This window comes from Toxotes jaculatrix, chromosome 12, assembly GCF_017976425.1.
Source record: "Toxotes jaculatrix isolate fToxJac2 chromosome 12, fToxJac2.pri, whole genome shotgun sequence".
Classification (NCBI taxonomy): domain Eukaryota; kingdom Metazoa; phylum Chordata; class Actinopteri; family Toxotidae; genus Toxotes; species Toxotes jaculatrix.
In genome coordinates this window covers 7,125,969-7,146,070 of record NC_054405.1, presented here as the reverse complement: position 1 = coordinate 7,146,070, position 20,102 = coordinate 7,125,969, and the positions used below count along the sequence as shown (strand labels likewise).

The 20,102-nt window shown below is 41.3% G+C and overlaps 2 protein-coding genes across 5 annotated transcripts in view; both read right to left on the bottom strand.

Annotated features, from left to right (window-relative positions):
• camkk1a (calcium/calmodulin-dependent protein kinase kinase 1, alpha a) overlaps positions 1 to 10,445 on the bottom strand; it is a 55,710-nt gene extending 45,265 nt beyond the window's left edge. For 3 of the 4 annotated variants that reach the window (XR_005894968.1, XM_041050898.1, XM_041050900.1), the window contains exons 1-2: positions 10,100 to 10,445; positions 4,757 to 4,887 (exon numbers count right to left, since the gene is read on the bottom strand). The gene's annotated coding sequence lies outside the window, so the exon portion shown is untranslated. The remainder of the gene's footprint in view (positions 1 to 4,756; positions 4,888 to 10,099) is intronic. The other variant, XM_041050899.1, reaches the window with a different exon arrangement.
• Positions 10,446 to 15,620: 5,175 nt separating this feature from the next.
• atp2a3 (ATPase sarcoplasmic/endoplasmic reticulum Ca2+ transporting 3) overlaps positions 15,621 to 20,102 on the bottom strand; it is a 44,509-nt gene continuing 40,027 nt past the window's right edge. Inside the window, exons 20-21 of the mRNA XM_041050993.1 lie at positions 19,831 to 19,948; positions 15,621 to 19,513 (exon numbers count right to left, since the gene is read on the bottom strand). Of these exons, the coding sequence (XP_040906927.1) occupies positions 19,470 to 19,513; positions 19,831 to 19,948 (162 nt within the window). The 3' untranslated portion in view covers positions 15,621 to 19,469. The remainder of the gene's footprint in view (positions 19,514 to 19,830; positions 19,949 to 20,102) is intronic.

Here is a 20,102-nt window from a genome sequence, read left to right as displayed (position 1 = left end):
CATGGTGTCCTCACTTTACCTCTAGTGGGTTTAAATCTTTTGCACACAACTGAAATAACCTAAATTTCCCTAAAGGACACTGTAGGTATGTCATATCTTGGGTGCAAAAAGTGAAACCCTTCAGTATGTGCACAGTATTCAGTATGTACAAGAGAATACAATCAGGATCTGTGAAACTCAACAACCACTGCTGCAGTTTAATACCCAAAGCAAAAACAGCCCAGGTCCTGGCCCACACAAAGAGTCTATTCTTCACATTACTGATGGCAAACAATTAAAACTGACAGCACAGAAAGTTCAAATCCGTCAACAAAACCAACTCCACAAATTCTAGCTTTAAACACACAGGAACAAACACCATAATTGCAATCATTTCCTGTGTGTTACCGGTCACAGACTAATCCCTGGAACTCTTTAATTCAATCCACAGGATTAGCAGGCAGCTGTAGGAGACACAACTATCTGTATCCGTAAAACCTGTTAAACAAATTCTTGCCCAATCACTGTGATGTGATAGAGAAAACAGGCACCAGCTCTGCTCCCTGGGCTAGATGCTGGACACAGGGTCCATGAGCAAAAATCAATCTCACTGCACAGAAATGCACTCTGGGACTATCCCAACCAAATCCAGGGCCCCCCCTCTATGAGGCTGGTTGCCTCAGGCAATAATAAGCCCAGGATTACACAGGATATAAGAGTGCAAACTGGCAAGTTGGATGAGCCAATTATTTCTCCTCTACTCACACTGACAATGAGGCTGTAGCTTCCAGCGTGGCTGACCTTCCTGGAATCCTAGAAATGTCACCTGACAAGGGTCCCTCTAACAAGGAAAGGCCAGCCTGGGATCACCCCCCCCCCCACACACACACACACACACACCTCCAACCAACAGGCAGATAAAAACTGATCTGCAAATCTCTGATGTAGAGGACTCACTATATTTCCAGGTTGGGCGGGCCTTGATGGTGGCTCCACCCTCTGTCCTTGTGACACTACTCAGGCTGTCCAGGTACAGGACCTGCTACTACCTGATCATCTATTTTTAGAAAGAGTTCGTAGCACTGGGCTCAGTACGGAAGGGATAGCAAAAGAGGCTGATAGAATTAATATAAGAGAGGAACACGTTCCTCACAATTTCCATTCAAAGCTTTCGACATCACGATTCTGGAAATCTGTGATGGTATGAACCTGCGGAGGATTAATCTGTAGCTGCTGAAAATGAGAAACCATCTATCTTTTCCCTTGGGAGAGATACTCAGTGCCCTCTAAATCCCTCAGAGAGGCAGAATATCCCAGTGATCTCTATCCATACTCATCGCTGTTAGAAACTTGTGGTCAGGTGGTAGGCAGGCTGCCAGGTCGGTCCTGGTGCACAGAGGCCAGTGCTGGCTGCGGTTTACTCTCATCTAACTGACCAATACAGCATCCACCAAGCTGTGAGCTGCAGGTAGAAAAATGAGTCCAGCTCTCTCTCTACTCATTACAGCCTGAGCAATAAAGATGCATATTATATGAGCAAGTGCTGAACTGAATTAATAAGGACATGATACATTTCTACTCGGGGGTTTTAAAGAAATACAGAGATCAGTGTGTCCATCAGCTGACCATGGTTAAGGGAACACATTGGTTCTGTGAAGCTGTACTGCACCTGGGCACAGAAGTGACGATGCTCACATGCCGAAATTAAGCAGGTAAATGTTTACCATTTTAGTTTAGCATACTATTTGCTAACACAGTTACAGGTTTTACAGAAACACTGTAGTTGTTCTGATGTTTCAGTCTGGACCAAACGGGTGGACATCCACCTCACCGCCATGGCTAAAAACACCAATGAGGTCATTTGGATAGAAGTCTAGGTAATCCAAAACTACAAAACTGTCCCAAAGTTAATACTCTGCTGACGTCCACTGTCAACAAAGACACAACTTCCACTGTTCGTGCAGGTTTCCATTTTTATGCTTTACAGGTTTTATGATCAACAACAAATATTTTCCTTTAAAGTCAAAATTCACGCAAGTTTTTTCAATATGACATTTCCCTTTCCCACAAACCCTTTGTCTTCATATACTGCACTTTCACCATGTCATTTACGGCATCAGACTGTTTTACAAAACACACAGTCAAGATGATCTACAGTGGCACAGCAAGTGTTGCACTCATGCCTCATATAGCCACAGGTGTTTTACCACCCATGTGTCTTTACACACGTGTGTGTGCGGTCCAACAAGTGTGAACTGACAGTGCGTGTGTATGTGTGAAGTCGTGCAAGTGCAGATTATAGTATAGGTGTCTTAAATGGCAACATGACTAACAAGATAATGTTCACACCCCTGACTGTGGATAATGATCTAATAAACATGATTAGTCGCATAATTACACTTGCCGTGTAATGGACAGTTATTCTAAATGAGCAAAGACTGCAGTCAGTTGTAACCTGACTAAATACAGACATTTCCTGACTTGGTTTGACCCCTGTCATCGTCACTACTTTCTGTACTGGCTGAGGAGTGAGCTCCCTCCTGCACAGTATTTCAGAGACTCAACACTCCAAAAAGAGACTGAACAGCACTTTCCTCAAGCTAATCTGTCTCTCCCAGCACCAAAACAAAATGGTAATTTCTTTAACTCTTATCTCTTAGGAACAGGTTCCTAAATGTGCATTTGGATTTAGTGGTTTAAATATGTAGAGAAAACAAACCTGAAAACAAAATCAGACTCCAGGTTGTGTTCTTTGTGTGGGGAAAGGTCACAAGCAGAGGATTTGGGAGGTATCAGCATGAAGAAGTTGCTGCTATCACAGATGGAGCAAGCGTTTAGCCCAGCAGCCCTTTGATGACTCATCTTAATAATATTTCTCCCTAAAGACAGAGGATCATTATTTACATATTTTACAGCTCATTTGATTAAAAATACTCATTTACATTTTTTATTATGAAGCTCAGAATATCTGCAGCTTTACATGACAGAGGCAAATAACAGATATTTAAAAATATGACAAAAGTTTACATGTCAAAGTCAAGTCAGAGACAAAGGTCCTCTATAGCCGTAGTGACTAGCTGAGTCATCAATTAGCTGATCTTTCAGGCATAGGCAACAACTTTGATAATCAATTGTTGAAATTATTTTAAGTGAAAAAAGCATGCTGTTTTCAGCCTCTTTAATATGTTCAATATGCTTTTCTGTGTTTTATATGACTGTAAATGGAATTCATCTCTGATCTTGACTCTGATTTGGAGAAACTGGAGTGAATATTTTTAACTGTTGTCTAAACTAGATTAAACAATTACTTGAGAAAACAACTGACCGATTAATTAGATTATTAACATAATTATTTGCAGCGCATCTTGATCCAAATAGCTCTTACAAAGACTGCAGAAGACCGAAGACAACATACAACACAGAGGAATTTTTTTTTTTTTTTTTAAGATGACTGAACATTAGTTTTGTCCTCTCTGTGCTACCGTAGAAGGAAAAAAATCCACTACAATAGGGCAACCTTATATTTTGCCTTGCTTATATTTAAAAAAAAAAAAAAGCTTGTAATCTAATACACAACACTCAGTTTCTCCATTTTAGAGGCAGACTTTTTACTTTTACTGACGGCTGTTTCTGACTTCTCTCAGCCCTTATCTGATGTGACAGTTATATTTCTCTTCCTACAGCAGAAGGGCCAGATTATTTTTGAGAAATACAAGAATTTCAGGCCTCTGGGCTGTGAGCCTCTTTCTTTCCTCATCAATAATGTTAGCAGCACCATTGAAAAGTCTCTCATTCTCCACCCTGGTGCAAGCTACAAAGAGAAATTTAGATGCAGGAGCCAGGAGAGGGGAGCCGAGGTTGGTCGATGCTCCAGAACTGGAATGGATTTGAGGAACCGTTTGCTCACTAAAATAGGTTTCTCAAGAGGAGAGCGCTGGTGTCGGCTGGCCCAGGGTCAGGTTCTGCTTCTCACTCCTCCAGGATTTCATGAAAAAGACTACCCAGCTCCTTTCAGTACATCATCCACACACAGGGATATTTCTACCAGCCTACTGCAATGAGACCTGAGCAGAAATAGTAAAGCATGTCATATAGAGAAGATGAAGGGGAGAGTACTTAGCGGAGGTTTAAGCTCCCTCTCTTTAGCTGGCAGTACTCGCTGCAATCACAAACCTGTTTTTGGAGCCATGAGAGCTGATTCCTCCCCCAGCAACACTGTCACTGCTATGCACCAGCAGACAATCTGCCAGAGCCTCCTACACCACCACTGCACACACTTTATAGAAGCAGAGAAGGACACTACTTTTTTCTTTAATGTATTAATTAGTGATTTTCACATTGTCACTCGAGAAACACCTGATGATAAGTCCTGGCAGTTGGACTGCAACATACGTGTGTTGATTCTCACTGAATGACGACAGCAAACAACAGATGTGGGCTTTACTTGGACCCTGGTGAGTCCAACTCTTTTCTTGCAGAGTAGCGAAACAATTAAAAAGTCCACCCATGTATCACTCAAATCAAACGTAAACAAAGAAAATACCATCTGTTAATGTATATCTTCTTACTACTATAGGCAGCATGTAAGCAGCAACATGTGGGCTGGGTGGCAAACTACAAAAGCCTCTGTGAGTGTGTGGGCATTCACTCAAAATCACAGATATATAGATAAGTTACTATTTTTAACTGCATATTATTGAAGCTGAAATCAATAACTTTCTGCACATTGCCAGCCCATCCAGAGAGAAATGAAATCCTCTGTGCAAGAGGGACTAACCTGGAAAGGAGGCAAGACTGTGGCTGATGTCTACAGGTTTCCCAAGGGAATCCACTGTGACAAGTGGCCGTCGAGGAAAAAGCTGGTGTCAGGGTTCGAGGAAGAGTTTTGGACAGCACAGAGACCAGTTTCTGCAGAGGACAGACACAGTTATACAGTATAACAGTATAACTCTGGGGACATGCAGCTGAATAACATCTGGAGCTACCAGGGTATTTAGATATGAGACATTTAGAAATAAAACTGAAAGAGATTTGAGGTTACTCGTCTTTATCTGGGAATACCACACATCCCCTGTTACTTTTGCTTACAACTTTTGAACTGCCTGGCCAAAAACACAGTTTAAAGAAAATTTAAAATTCCTTTAAATGAGAGTACAGCCAGATTACCAACCTGAGTCTTTCAAGCGGGTCTAAGAACTAAATAAAGCAACAGGTTCGTATTAATTTTCTTTGGTTTTACTTTTACCTCCTCAGAGCTAAACCGTGCTCTTCCAATAAACCTGTCCTCATAAAAGAAATGAACTGGTGTAGGTTCCCAGTAGGTGTCTCATTCGTGTTGGGTGACTCTCACACACAGGCTAATGAGCACAGGAGAGAAGTGTAAGTGGGGTGGAGTGCATGCTAGCACTTGGATGAGGTTAACTAAAAGATCTGAGAACCCCCAGAGTCCTAACTGCTTGTGCTTTGAATAATGAAGGCTAATATGCAGATGTGGCGGTGAGCCCGGCCACAGTATGAACTAATGAGGATCTGTACATGTGCCCATGTATGTGCTCCCTACAAACACCTAAAAACATTCGTAACTGACCTGTCTTCACCTAATTTTTTTATAATTATGTATAAAAAATTATAATTAATTATAATTATTATAATAAGTACAGTTGATCCAGTCACAGCAAGATGCACATTTTCCTGTGACTTCTTCTTTGATACATTCTGTTCACAAGGTTTTCTAAATATTCTCACCAGACTACGAGTCTATGGTCGCGCTAGTAGCTCCATGAGGCCGTGTTTAGGCACAGTGGTGCTCTGCGCTAGACACACACCTCTGCATGCTAACATGCTCACAGTGACAACAGTAGCATAGCAACATGTTCTGTTTAGATGGTATAATATTTACCATCTAGCATGTCAGCATGCTAACATTCTCTAATTGGCACAAAATACAAAGCACAGCCGAGGCTGATGGGAATGTCATTAGTTTTGCAGGTATTTTGTCACAAACCAAAGTATTAAACAAATTTTTAATTCTGAACTGATGATGCCACCATGTACGTAGTAATGTCTGTACCAACTTTCAAAACAATCCTTCCAATAGTTGCACAGACATTTCACTCCAAAGCACACGTCAACTGCACTACAGAAAAAGTCAGGGATCATCAAAATCATAAGGATTTAACTGGAAGCCATTAACGCCTGTATAAAATTAGTGTCAGTACATCCCCTAGATGTTGAGATATTTCAGATACACGACACAGCTTACATGCAGATACTGCAGATGTCCATCCTGCCTGTCTCATATGTCTGCCCTCAGAATCACCTGTGCTTTATCTGCATGTTTGCTGTCCTTATTTCCGGAGGTGGATGGTGGGTTAGTTGGAGCTCTACGCGCACAGAGCACATAGAGAGTCTGTTACAACAAAATAAAACATTGGACTTCAGACAACTAACAGATGAGAAATGCATGATGGAACTTGTCTCTGCTCGTCTGATCACGCAATAACGCTGATCTCTCTGCATCAGCATTCTTTAACTCTAGCAGCAAAGTAAAGATGGCAGACTGGCTAAGATACATCTCCCTCTGTCAGCCAGAAATGTCCGTCTTGCTGCATGCACACACCCTGGTCATGCTTAGGCAGCAATGAGAACCTGTGTGGACTCAGCTCCACTCTTGCCTCCAACCCTCCTTGCCACCCTTTGTGTTTCCTGGCTTCTCTCTGGCTGCTCACATCTCCCCGAGAGTCTCCTTTCCCCTCTGCGATTAAAGCTTTATCTTTCCCCCTTGTCTGCAGTTGTTCCACTCAAGGGAAAATTTTGTCTTTGTAGACTGAATACCTGTTGAGGCACAGTCTTACCATCTATACAGAGTGAAACCTTCTCTCTCTGCAGCTGGACATGAGCTTTTCCAGGTTCATCCCAGCCAGCTCCCACATGGATGATCCATGATAAGAGTGTGACTGCGGGTTTTATTGCCATTCAGTGCCATGAATTCCATGAAATCCTTGTGCATCCTATTACTAGAATTTGACCTGTGTTGAGATGCAAACACCCTTCATGGAAAACTGTATTTTGACTGCACTTATATAACTCTAAAGAGCTATTTATACCTCAGAGGAGACAACACGTTACAGTTTGGTGATATCACCAGGGTTATGTTCTCGGACGTTGGAAATCTCCACCCAAAGCCACAAAAGACATTATACATCTATTTTTTTTCTCATCATGTTGAGCAGTGTTCAACATGGCTATGGTGTGTAAAATGTTAAAATGGTGGCATCTCCCTATAACAAGATTAAAGACAGTTTGTTTCCATAAGTTTTCAGGATTGGATATAGACCAGGAACTAAAGACCGAAGTCAGATATGAAACATTAAAAAAAAAAAAAAAAACAACACCAAAAAAAAAAAAGAAAACACCAAGATGCTTTACATCATTGATGTGGTTCAACGTGCACTTTTGATAGCAGCTGACAAACAGAGAAGGTGCATCAACAGGAATGTTGACCCGTCGAATGTTAACCTGCTTCCTATCACCTCAACCCTGACGGAGAGATCGCCTGTTATGACTGTTTGAGAGTCAGTGCAACCTGCCACATCATGCAAGCGCGCACAAACACACACACACACACACACTTGAGTGATTCCATGACAGTGGAACTCCACAAACACAACTCGAAAGCTTCCAGGAATTGGACGCTGATTCCACAGAGGAGATGGCGGATGATGTGCTAACAGTACGAACAGAAACACTACAGAAGGTACGGCTGTTTCTCTTTTCTCTCAGCTGTAACATGAAAGCCTGTTACACATCAAATAAGGAGCTCTTCATGGTGGATTCCACAGGGCTGAGCGTCTTAACTCTGCAGACTGGAAAACACACTTGAGTCACAGACACTACAAGTTGTCTTACCTTTCTGAAGTAAACTATTCTGTGAAAGTATATACACCACTTTCCTGCAAATGCTGTTTCAAATGACTCACTGAGGTTGTTGTCTTCAAAAAAAAAGACCAATGACATTGAAATTTAATTATAGCCTGTCTTTTAGTGCTGCATTTGTGAAAATTATAACTCATGTCTTTAATGGATGAAAGACAACACATCAAACCCTACCTGCTTAAGCCCTCTAAGTAAAGGTTATCATGGATTTCTATTTTCATCCATAATGAGTGGCTGTGAATTTGTCTCTGTGGCCACACACACACACACGTACGCAAAGATGCATTCAGAAGTGCAGCCCACGGATGATGATCGCGTGGGGGATACATCAAGCAGTTACACATCAAACAAATGTAAGGGTCTTTTGGTTTGACTGTGCTGAAGAAAAGTACTTTCTGCAAATTGTTTGCAACTCTACAGTGAGTGCAAACGATTGGTATGAGGACTGAAAACAGAAAATCGTTGCAACAGGAGAGGCAGCAGAGACCGATCTCAGAGCAGAGCAGCTTCCTGTTCATTCTCTGATTCTCAGTGTAGCTGTGCTTGACATAATATGGGCGAATGATGTCCAGGCCTCCATGACATTTATTTAAGACACCAATACATTCATGGCAATATACACATAAACCTGCACACACACACACACACACACACACAAACACACACAAAGCTGATGTCTTTCTCCACAATGATTTCCCAGAGGGGCTGAAGGAAGCTGGGAGCTGTTGACATGTCCTCTTTTTCAGTAGCTGGGTCGTAGCTCTGGCACCATTACATAGCCCATGGTGAGAAGTGTTAAGGGGGAATTACAGCCGTCAGCACATTCAGCAACAAAAAGTGGACGAGACAAACAGAAGTGATACTGGTGTTGCTAATTTACACCGAGTTGCCTTGAACATATAACATGCAGACATAAGTCAGAGTGACTTGAGACTTTATATCAATCTAAACTTCTCTTCAATCAAAGTATTTTGTTCTCCTTACACGTGACTGACCAAAAAATAATTCTGCTTCAATATGTCACAGGCAGTCACATGATTCTGGGTTGTTATGATTGGAAAACCTCTCTGTCTTAGTCCTGTAACAGCACTGTCATACTACAGTGTGTAGCACAGTCCCCATGTCTGGTATTTAATGCTCATAGAGTTGCATACAGAGTAAATGATATGAATCCACAAGAGGGAAGAGACAACACTTACAAAATACAATGCTGAGTAAAGCCTCTGTCCAGGTCAGCAGAGCTGATTTTAACAGCATGTGAATATTTAAATCGTCATTTTATCAACAAGCAAAACAGGAACTAGTTTTCTCTCTACTAACAAACACTATGCAGACAAATTCATTAGGGAGAACTAAGAACAACAGCTGCAGTAATTTGTTGCATGTCACTCAGATGCTTGCTAATTGTTTTTCAATGTGCAGAACTGGAGGAGTGGATTCAGTTTCAAGTCATCCTCACAGTAAATCCAAAAGAAGGATTCAGCCCTGCAAACAGTAAAAGAAGCTTCAAATCCTCATGTCTGAGGAACTGGAACCAGCAAATGTTCACTGGATTATCTCTTGATGAATCACTTAAATGATTAATCAATGCCCAGAAGCGCTGTTGCTGGTTAAATTTCTATCAACTGACTAATCAATTAATCTGGAAAACCTGTGATCAAACCATCAGACATCCCAGTGTGTAGCTTGACTAATTCCTAAAGAGCAAACTATAACAAAATTACTAGGAGGGGTTTGTGGGGGGTCGAATTTTCTTCAAATGTCCCTTAAGGGACCTCGGACTTCAGTATGCAAAGCTCTACCGTGAAATCTCCAAATGTCTTTTGTCGACTATGAAGCAACAACCTTTTTGTCAGGAGCATGACACAGATCAGTGGCACATTATTGGCACGCTTACGCGCTGCATTTCAGTGCAGCTTCCAAATTTACGGTGCAAAGTGCCCGCCCGTGCGTGCGTGTCTGTAAAGTGGTAAAAGATCCAGTGCAACAAAACTGCAGAGGATGCAATATCCTCCTGTACCCGCGACTGAGCAACAATAAACCACGGCGGGGAAACACGTGCAGCGAGCTCCATCTGCATTGCACAAGGACATGTTCAGCTTTACTTGACACATATTAACACAACACCAAGTGGCCCCTTCCTTCGACACTTGCCAATTGAGCAGATCTTAAAAGTTTCACTTACCCAAATGAGTGCTCGGGCGTATCTGAGCCCACCCCCCCTGTGTGAGCGTGTTCCAGTCAAAGGGATCGAGAGGGATGTCCCGTTTGGACGCGCGGTGCCAGTTTGACTCACTCTGTTCGTGTGCAGCCGATTATTGACACAACACTGACAGAAACGCATCCACACACGCTGCTACATGTGTGCCAGGATCAGCTGCTGGACCTGAGATGTGTCCCATGTTTCACACCCTCTCTTCCGGAAAACACGGGCAGACCAGCCCACACTCTAGCCTCTCCTCCTTGTGTACAGAGGAGCCACAGAGTGAAGACACCCAGCGGCTGAATGTATACACAGCCCACCACAGCTGGCTATTGTTGCAGCGCTGCACTGTGCACAGAGCGGCGGAGTGTGGCCACAAACACTTAGAAACACACGCTGACTGACTGCTATTGTCGCACGTCGACAGCTCATAGATAACCCCAACTTTTATTATTCGACAAGGAACGAATCCATGGGTCCTAAGATCCGCCATGTTCCTGCACTGTGACCAATTTCCTGCCATCACTGAGCTCTGCTACAGTATGACAATTACTGCTTTATGTTATACAGAATAGCATTACACCTGCAGTGGATGTGATTAAACAGTTTTTAGATTAAATGTATTATCACCACATATGACACGTGGACTCGCTGCTCCTCTATTAAAGCCCGGATTTCACAGAAAGTGAATTTAGGTGGGGATGTGCAGCTAGCGCCCCTACTGGCCACACTCCTACTTTATTAACCAGTTGCCAAAATTCAAATGAGCGTCTCAGTAATTACTGAAGAGCTGAAGCGGTCATTTGTGACTGCAGAGGGTAACAGTCTAATTACTGAGTCTGAACATGTTGTAGGCAATAAATTCATCATCTGTAACCATTAAATCAATTTCATTTCCAATGGATACGTTCAACCTTTGTTTCCCATCAAAATACTATCTAAGACGCTCTTCTGTTTGAGAGTATGGTGCTCATTTTATGTCATATTAGATAAATAGAGGTAGTTTAAAGATCCTCTCCATTCTATTTATTTATTTTTGCATAGTGAATGTTTCAGGTCAGGCATGTCTGTATTTTTGTCAGCGGGATAGTGTAATCTGAACTCAAGAGTCAAGGGTCCCACCTAGGCGGGCTCCTGTAGACCACTGATGTGTTAGGGGGGAATTCTGTGGAGGAGTAAAACTGTGCATAGGCATCATCATCATATATGGTGTAGATAAATAAGTAGGGTCACGATGTGCATCTGCGCCTGCAAAACACAAGACCACCATATAGTATGATTGTGAATGTTTTTTTCTCCATAAATAAATAATGTAAATCATCTTTTTTATTCATGACTCATAAGATATGTATGAATGCTAAATAGATTTATGGTTTAAAATCTGGAATAGGGACTAATTACGAGGGGATTTTTGAGTCCTGCCAAAAATGACCCAGTCCATATTGTGAAGGGTCGAAATATGAACAGCAATAATAATGTGGGTTTTGTATGGTTTTTCCTCCAAAAAGTTCACGCAACACGTTTAAAATTCTTAAGCGTCCAATCGTCTTAAACGGTTTCTCCCTTCAGCAGATGAAAACTTTGAGTGTCAGACCCTGCACATACATCACTCTGCACAGTGAAACATCCAAGTGAAGTAACAATAGTGCTAACCCATTTTTGAGTGGAAGGGGACTTTATTTGTCATTCAGGAATATACATCCTACTGTCGGTACACACAGGTCTCCCCCTTATCCATATTTAATAGAAGACTAAGAACACAAACAAAAGTTCTCCAGACCAGGCATTATTGTCTGCCATAGAGCTGTACTCTATGACAGACAATAATGCCCATGCTCCATGTTCACCCACTTAGAGCCAACTCTTTCTGTTAACTCTCTAATAATAGATTAAAGAGACAGTACAACGTATTCCTTTACTGTGTACCCTTAGTTTTACACTTTACCGAATCATGTGTGAGCTGACAGCAGAGATGGATCACTGAGAGGAGACACATGATGACATACTGCACAGTGTGATAACTGAGGACAGACTATAATGTAATATACTGTACGGAAGATGATATGACTCTGACATGTGCTTTACATATATACATACTACTCAAAAGACAGCTACTATGAGGATGGTTTGCATGTCAGTGGACTAAAACATGCTGTGTCAGCATGAGTCAGTCCCTCTGAATAAAATGCAATTCATAACAGCACGGAAACCACAGTTCCTTTTTCTTTTTTAAGTTAGTTTATTCATTTGTTTCTTAATCATTTTTCCTTTTCCTTGTTTTGTATCTTAAAACCACAATAGAACATTTTAATAAATTCAATAATTAGATTAATTATTTTTAAAAAAAAAAGTTACAGTCCAAAGTGATTCTTTTTTTTTACGAGTTCTTCATGTCTTTTGTTTGTAAAATTCTCTCGTATTTGTAAAGTAACTAGAAACTCTTAGTTGTCATATACAAATGAAGTGCAGTAAAATGATGAAACATCACAGTGTTTCCCTCTAAAATTGAGTAAGAGTATAAAGTGGAAAACACAAAAACCTCAAAAACCTTGTATTGAATTTGTATTGAATTACTTCATTTGAGTAAATAGTTCCTTTATGTTTTACTACTGGCTTTAACCTACAGTCCACTGCAAACACTGAACAGTGTATTAGACTATTCATCAGCATTAAAACTGCAGTAACTGGTAGTGGCCCTGATGGGTGCTGTAGCCTTTGAGAGTACTTCTTCTTCCCTGTGGTGGCGGTGGGGGAAGTTCATAGCAAGTTCATTTAGTTTCTTGGCAACAGCTTCAGCTTCATAGCACAACAAAAGCTGACACCACGGGATAAGGGGCAGAATGTCCTCCCTCACAGCACAATCACCCTCTAAATTTAAGTCTTTTCCAGCCTTTTCTGTCTTAAGGCACTTTTTTGGACGCGTGTCCTCACAGAGCCTGCTGCACAGACAGCAACCCCTGCTTGTTCTCCTATGAGTCATAGTGCAAATCAGCCACAGCACTGCCTTGTATGTGCATAGAATGACCGGCCACATCAGACTAGTTTTATGTGGGAATGGTGCTTGACCAGATCATTATCAAAGCTCTGTGACTGCTGCTTGTGTTAGAGCTTTACCCCGGTTCACCAGTGTGATGCTTGCCTTGGTTTTCTTTGTTATTTTAAATGTGTGCTTACATTGAACACTTAGGTTCTCATTATTTCACCTGCACAAAGTCCAGTTTTTTTCCCCTGTGTTTCATCAGCTTTTCATCAACATGTCCAATCGATATATTTCTGCCTTTCATCTCAGTATAAAACCCTAATTGCCAAATAATGCTTATCACAGGCAGCATTCATGCTTTGTGCTCTTGGAGTGCCACTCATATGTTGCAGTGATTGTAGCAGAGCACCCAGTTCAATTAGAGGAAATCTTGCACCCTATTATTACAGGCAGGGCTCATGCTGCTAAAAAAATAGCGACAGAAAAAGACACCAAATCCACTTCAATTAAAATTTGGACACAAAGAACCTGTTCTATTCCAACACCTTTGTCCCTGTGTGTGACCTTTCTGTCTGTTCATTATTGCCTCACGTTCTCCCTGACCTGTGTGTTTCACTGGGGCAGTGCCCTGCTGACTTTCCCTATCCTGCATCCCTCTGAGGCTCAGAGTGGAAATAAAGGCCTAATACTAATGAGACGCTCTCCTGTTCTCCCCACAGCCCTTGGGATCCCACCTTCACTCCAGGAACTTCCCCTGGAGAGGGTGTGTGTCATTCTCAGGAAGCATGAGCATAGCATGAGCAAAAGAGAGTACTCACAGCTCTGTTGGTAATTTGTATTCAGACAGGCAGGTGGAGGTGCATGTAAACATGTTGAGGCAGCCAATTAAAAATGTAAAAGCTCAGTGCAGGTCCAAAGTGTTGTTTCTCTGTTTCATGGAGAAATCATCTGTTCTGTTTAAGCTTCTTTTCCTCCACATCAACAGATCTGATTGGCATTGTGTGGCAGAATACAACCGCTTCATACTTAAAGGATGGCTCCACATTTTCTGTCTTGTAATGGTCAGTCACCTTGTAGCTTTAGACATGTGGGAAAAGTGGTGTATATCTCCCCCTGCTGGTCTGAAAGGTTCATTGCGCACACTGTCATTTCATGCACTTCTGTCAAGTTTGTTCTATTTCTGCAATGCAGTGATACAATGATCACAACTTTTAATGACTTCTGTTCTATGCTCACACATAGGAAGCAAAGAATTTACATTTAACATAATCTGTGGCACCGACGGTTTTCTGCTACTACTGTTCTCAGTTCTGCTGAGAGAGAAATCTGTTTCTACTGAGCTGAAAACTTTTGACTCCATTCATAAAGGAGGCTCAAAAAGGAAGTTTTCTTTTCTTCTGAAAAGCCAAAACAGTCTGGAAGTCTTGAATGAACCTAACGCGTGAAACCAGGATTCAGCAGTTTCACATGAGCAAAAGTAAAATGAGCTTTTTTTTAAAAAAAATAATAATTAGTCAGGTAATTTATTTTACAGCAAGAAAATAAGATCACATTTTTAGACTCTAAAGTTCTCTGTCAGTTGGTTTGTGCTCTCTGGATGACACAACATTTAAATAAATATAATGAAGTATTTAAATTTTCTGATGACACTGCAGTGGTTGAGTTAGTAACAGGGAAGTGTCTAATCTTGTGAACTGGTGCAGTGACTGTGACCTTCAGCTAAACTTAGGAAAACGTACAGAGATGATCATAGACTTCACACTTTAGAGAAGTGAGAGAGGGAAACTGCCTTTTGAAACTTCCACAAAACAAGCTGAACATGTGAAAGGGCTTCTGGGCACTACAGTCTCATGTTGCTTTATGGTTATCTTTTATATTTGTGATACTTTGTGTGTTTCAACATGCTCTGTTGGATCAGCAATTATTATTTCTATGATCATTATTCCCTTTTCATATGGTTTATATCATTCATATATTTTTTTTTCAGAATTATTTACATATTTAATATTCTACATACCTATCTACCTTCAGTTTGTTTTTTGATCCAGCACCTGTGGAAGTTTATTTTTGGATGTGAATGAGAACACTTTGTCATGCTCAGTTTGGAGAACACAGCACCTTTTGGAGCACGAAATTTCTGCTTTTTCAGACCAAAACAGTTTTTTGAGTTTGTGTCACCTTTTCTCAAAACTGGAGGTTGTTTTTCCACTTACCCCTGATGGTGTCTAGCTATGCACATAACTTTATCTTGTGTGCCCAGATTTTCAAGTGTCTAACTCTGAATCTACTGAATGGATTTATATTTTCCTCAATGCAACACAAAAAATTACATTATGAAAACAATGCTGATTTGCTGATTATTCAGAATAATCCACAAAACCTCACTGTCATCAGTTTTCACTGGGACAACAGAATTTCTTTGGTAGGAAGCAGCTCCAAATAAAAATGTTCACACAGTGAAAAAAAAAAATCATATTCAAAATGTTACATAAAAAAAAAAAAAAAACACGACCTCTGAATAAATAACAAGATAAATAATCTTTATTTCCACGTCTTTGTCATTTATAAAATTATGTGTCCACAATTAATATTAACAAGGCAATACAGAGAATCCTTTTAATTTCTCAGAGGTGAAACTCAGGCTCTAGAGACTGTTTACTTGTCTATACAGACAAAGAAAAAGGGAACCACTGGTCAAATGTTATTGAAGTGAAACTGAGCCCTCCTTCACTGTTAGTAAGGGAGGTTATTCTCTTATGGATGTAGAGGACTTTGAGAACCATGCTGGATTGTCATGGGTCTCTAGAGCCTGCATCCACACCAAGCCCTTCAATGTACAGTCATAAAACTTCATAAGCCAGGATTCATCACTGCTTATCGCTCAGTGTAAACCAGACACAGTTCATTCACAAATTCTTGAACATTCTCACACTGGATAACTATCACTGAAATGATCAGCGTCATCATCTTTAATTAGCGTAAGCATGATTCTTGTCTACCTTTAACGTGATAACGTCATATTCTTTTCCCTACAGTAAGAGACACAAAACCCCAGTAACTGTAAAAACCAAACAAACGGGAACAATGAAGAAACAACCTTTCTATTCTACAAAAAAAAAAGTGCTCAAAAGAAAAATAATAAAAAAAAAAGTTTTTTTAAGCAATTCTGTTGTTGGTAAGTAGATTTCATTGATGTAAGTTATCAAAAATTAAATATTATATACTGTATAGGTTATTATTACAGTAACAAGGGTCCGTGCGATCATATTCTCCTCTTCTGTACAGAGTTGAGGATTCAGTAGTAAATAACAAGGCTATACAGACCTATAGTGCCCGGGTGGCCAGAGTGCCAGCATGTTACAGAGCCATGGAGACCTGGGACAGGGACAGGTGGTCTGCTGGTCTGGACAGAGGTGCCACATTATCATGGTGGTGAAAAAAAAAGACTAAAGAAAAATAAAGAGCTGAAGAAATCACTGAACATAAAGGCTGTTTATGTCAATAATGAAAATCCAGCTTCTGGCATAAAACTAAAGGAACAGTCCAGCCTTAAATCACGATTACAGGCCATCTGTGATGTTGAAAGCATTTCAGTATCAGATTATTTATTTCAGATGACGCGTTGTTATTAATTTTTCTAGAGCACTTCCCCTTAATTATCCTCATCATCTTCTACTCAAGTGAGCGATTTCCTACAGTACATTTCAAAGAATGACCCCAGAGAGCATGTGGGATGGAAATATGGACTCAGTGATGTCATGCTATCTAAGTTTGGCTAGTTCTCCTCTGGGGTATGAAAAAAAAACCCCTCACCAAGCAACAAAATAGATGAGTGCAACAACATACAGTACCGCAGGCCAGTCGCCAATGATGAAGATTTTAAGGATGGATTTGCCCTAGATTCTACACCATGCTCTATGTCGCACTGCAGAAATCAGTCCTGCTGGTTGAAATAAGCTCTGGAAGCAAGAAAGGGTAGGGAAAAGGATAAAGATCTACACACTGTGCCAATAACTCCTAGTTCAATTCATTAAAAAGAAATCTTTTATTTTCTATCATCAATCAATCATTCTGTCTATAAAACAGAAAACTGTAAAAAATGCCAATTACAATATCTTTTAGCACAAGGTGACATCTCTATACATCTTCTTTTGTCTGACCAACTTTCAAAAACCCCAAAACATTCAATTTACCATCATGTTAGTAGTTAATTGTCACATTTGAGAACCTGACACCTTCACCTTTATTAAATTCACTGGAAGCAGCTGATACAGTGTGGAGATCCTGTCCTTATGTTTGTTCCAGGACCTTTGCAAAGTACTTTTTTTTTTTTTTTTTAATGTGCACACTCTTTCCTATGTGTAGACCAAAAGCACCCCTGATCCAGTCCACAGAGCACCAGGGCCCAACACAAAAACCCATAATTAAGACTTAAAGACACAATCCACACCCCCCTATGGGTTCATTCAGTCAAATACATTATTATTTAGTCATTATAAAACAATACCCAAGTGAGTCGCTAAAGCACTGAAAGAGCAGGAGGAGCTGAGGGAGCAGCGCACAAAGCACAACAAAAAGGGTTTCCTATTAAACATGCCTCAGACCAGGTGGACAATCAGACTCTGTCAGACCTCAAGTGATCTGTTATCACTGTTGTCACTGTTAGGGCACATGTCAGTGTGAATGGTGGTGGTGGGTAAAAAGGTATTTAAAGGTTTGCAGAAACACATTCATTTGGACCACATATTCAATGTGGAGGTGCAGTGGGCTGTATAAGGCTTGTATGTTAAAGGTGTCTAATATATAAATGATTCATGACCAAGCGTGACAATCAAGCAGTTTACTTGCCATTCCTTAACTTACTTTAACTACATCTTCTGTGCGATTCACTGACCGAAAGCCTATCAATTCAAATTAGAAAAAACGTATTCAAGTAAGGCTACGTATATGCACACACATCTAAGCACTGGTGCAGGGTTAGAAATAACCAGATAAATCAAAGGTAGATGAACAGCATGACGCTCCAAGATGGTTATCCTGCACAAAATGTACAGGAGCATCATCCTCTCGTTCAGATCTACCTTTGATTTAAAGATTTGACAGCTAAAAGTCCAATGTCAGCACGGCAGATGGACATTAAAGTGAGGCTAAACAGGACCAGCTGGGTGGACTGGCTGACAACTACACTGCTAATATGCTGGTTTGGTTGCTGTTTGACATTTTTATTTCTTTTCTATGTTTTCATTTTTGCCAAGTCTGTGAGCTGACCCCAGCTCCTCGAATTAAGAGCTGAAGGAAGCGGCCAAGCAGCGTAAAGCTATTCACACCTTTAGGTGGAGCGACACCTCCACACCCCAACTCAAGAGCCCGATAACGTCGCGAACCAGGGGCCCCACAGCTGCCTCCTCCACAGAGAGCGAGAAAGAGAGACGGAGAAAGAGAGAGAGAGAGCAAGACAGGCAAAAGGAGAGTGATTCTGCTTAAAATATGATCAACAGGAGTTTGTGTATGTGGTTGGAGCAAAGACAAAGAGCGATGAAGGAGCAGCTCTGTAACAAACGGGCCACAGATGTGACTGTGTTGTGCTGATGAGGCCGTGCTCCTGCAGAGCTGGCTGGAACTCACTGCCAGTAGTGTGGGCGGCAGAAGCCTGGGAAGTACCTTGAGATAATGCTTTTGTTGACACACACACAGGTACAACAGTTCTCTGCACTGGTCTAACACACACACACACACAAGCACCGCCTCGAGAGCCGGCTCTTTTCTTCTACCACGTGCTTTCTGATGCTCTTCTTTTGCCAGTGTGTACACCAGTCTCTTCTCCACGGCAGGCTTCACCTCTCCATCTCTCTTCCGGCCTCTGTGCTAATTTCAACCCCACCCCCCCTCCCCTCCCACCCAGTATTATCAACCTGCATTCCCCTGTCCTCCCTCTCCTTCCCTCCCCAAAGTCCAGTTACTGCACCACTATGTTTGTACTGTACAGTCGAAAAAAAAAAACAAAAAACAATGAGCAGATATCTTTAAAAAGCAGAGCCCTGGGCAGTTTTATCTTTTTTTTCCTGCAGTTGTTTCTCGCTCTCGCAACTATGAAGACAGGCCTGCATCTGCCTGTACGCACGCACGCACGCACACACACACACACACAGCGTTCATCTACTCACACACTCGTACAAAGCCATGCTCGCAGGAACACACATGCTGTCTTTCTTGCACACTCATTCTCATGCAAGCCCTGCTCATTTCTAGTGGTGGTTTGTTGGACATGCAGGAGTGGGGAATGAGGACAGGGGGGAGAGAAAAGGTTCCTAGCTCATGAAGAGAAGAGGGTAGGTGTGTGTCTAACTGTGTGAGTGTGTTGAGGGAGAGGTCTTAGTTCAGCTGCCATCTCCTCCGATATTTCTTCTCCTCATCACCTGCCGGGGCAGAAAAAAAAACAACAACACAAAAACACAGAATTTAGGAAACACAGTAACTGATCTGATTAGTCTACTGCTACAAGTCTCTCCTCGAGACTGAAGGCATGAAGAGGTTGGAAATAGAGTACCTTTTCACAGAAGGTGAGATAAAAAGAATTTAGGCTGAATTAGAAATGCAGGAGAGAAAAAAAAGAGCAGAGGACACTTGTTAGTAAAATGTGAAGCTTCATCCATTTTAAATATTTCAGAGTCTTAAAACCAAATTCTTTACAGGTTGGTTCGTTAGGAAACTGGAACAAAAAGGCTCAACACACCTTCTAGATGGTTCCTGGAGATATATTTCAGTGCCTCATCCAGGAGGATGACTGGGATGGAAATCTTCAAGACCACAATCCACTGGGACCAGTGCAGAGGGGTCACCTGGAAGATTAACTGAAGGACAGAGGGAATCAGATGGTAGACAGAGTCACAGGAGACAATGTCCAATAAAGCCTTCTCTGTGGGCGCCCTGGAAGCTCAACACACTGACAACACACACACAGTGTTTAGGCAAAAATGTTGCAAAGTGAGAAAACACAAGTCAAAT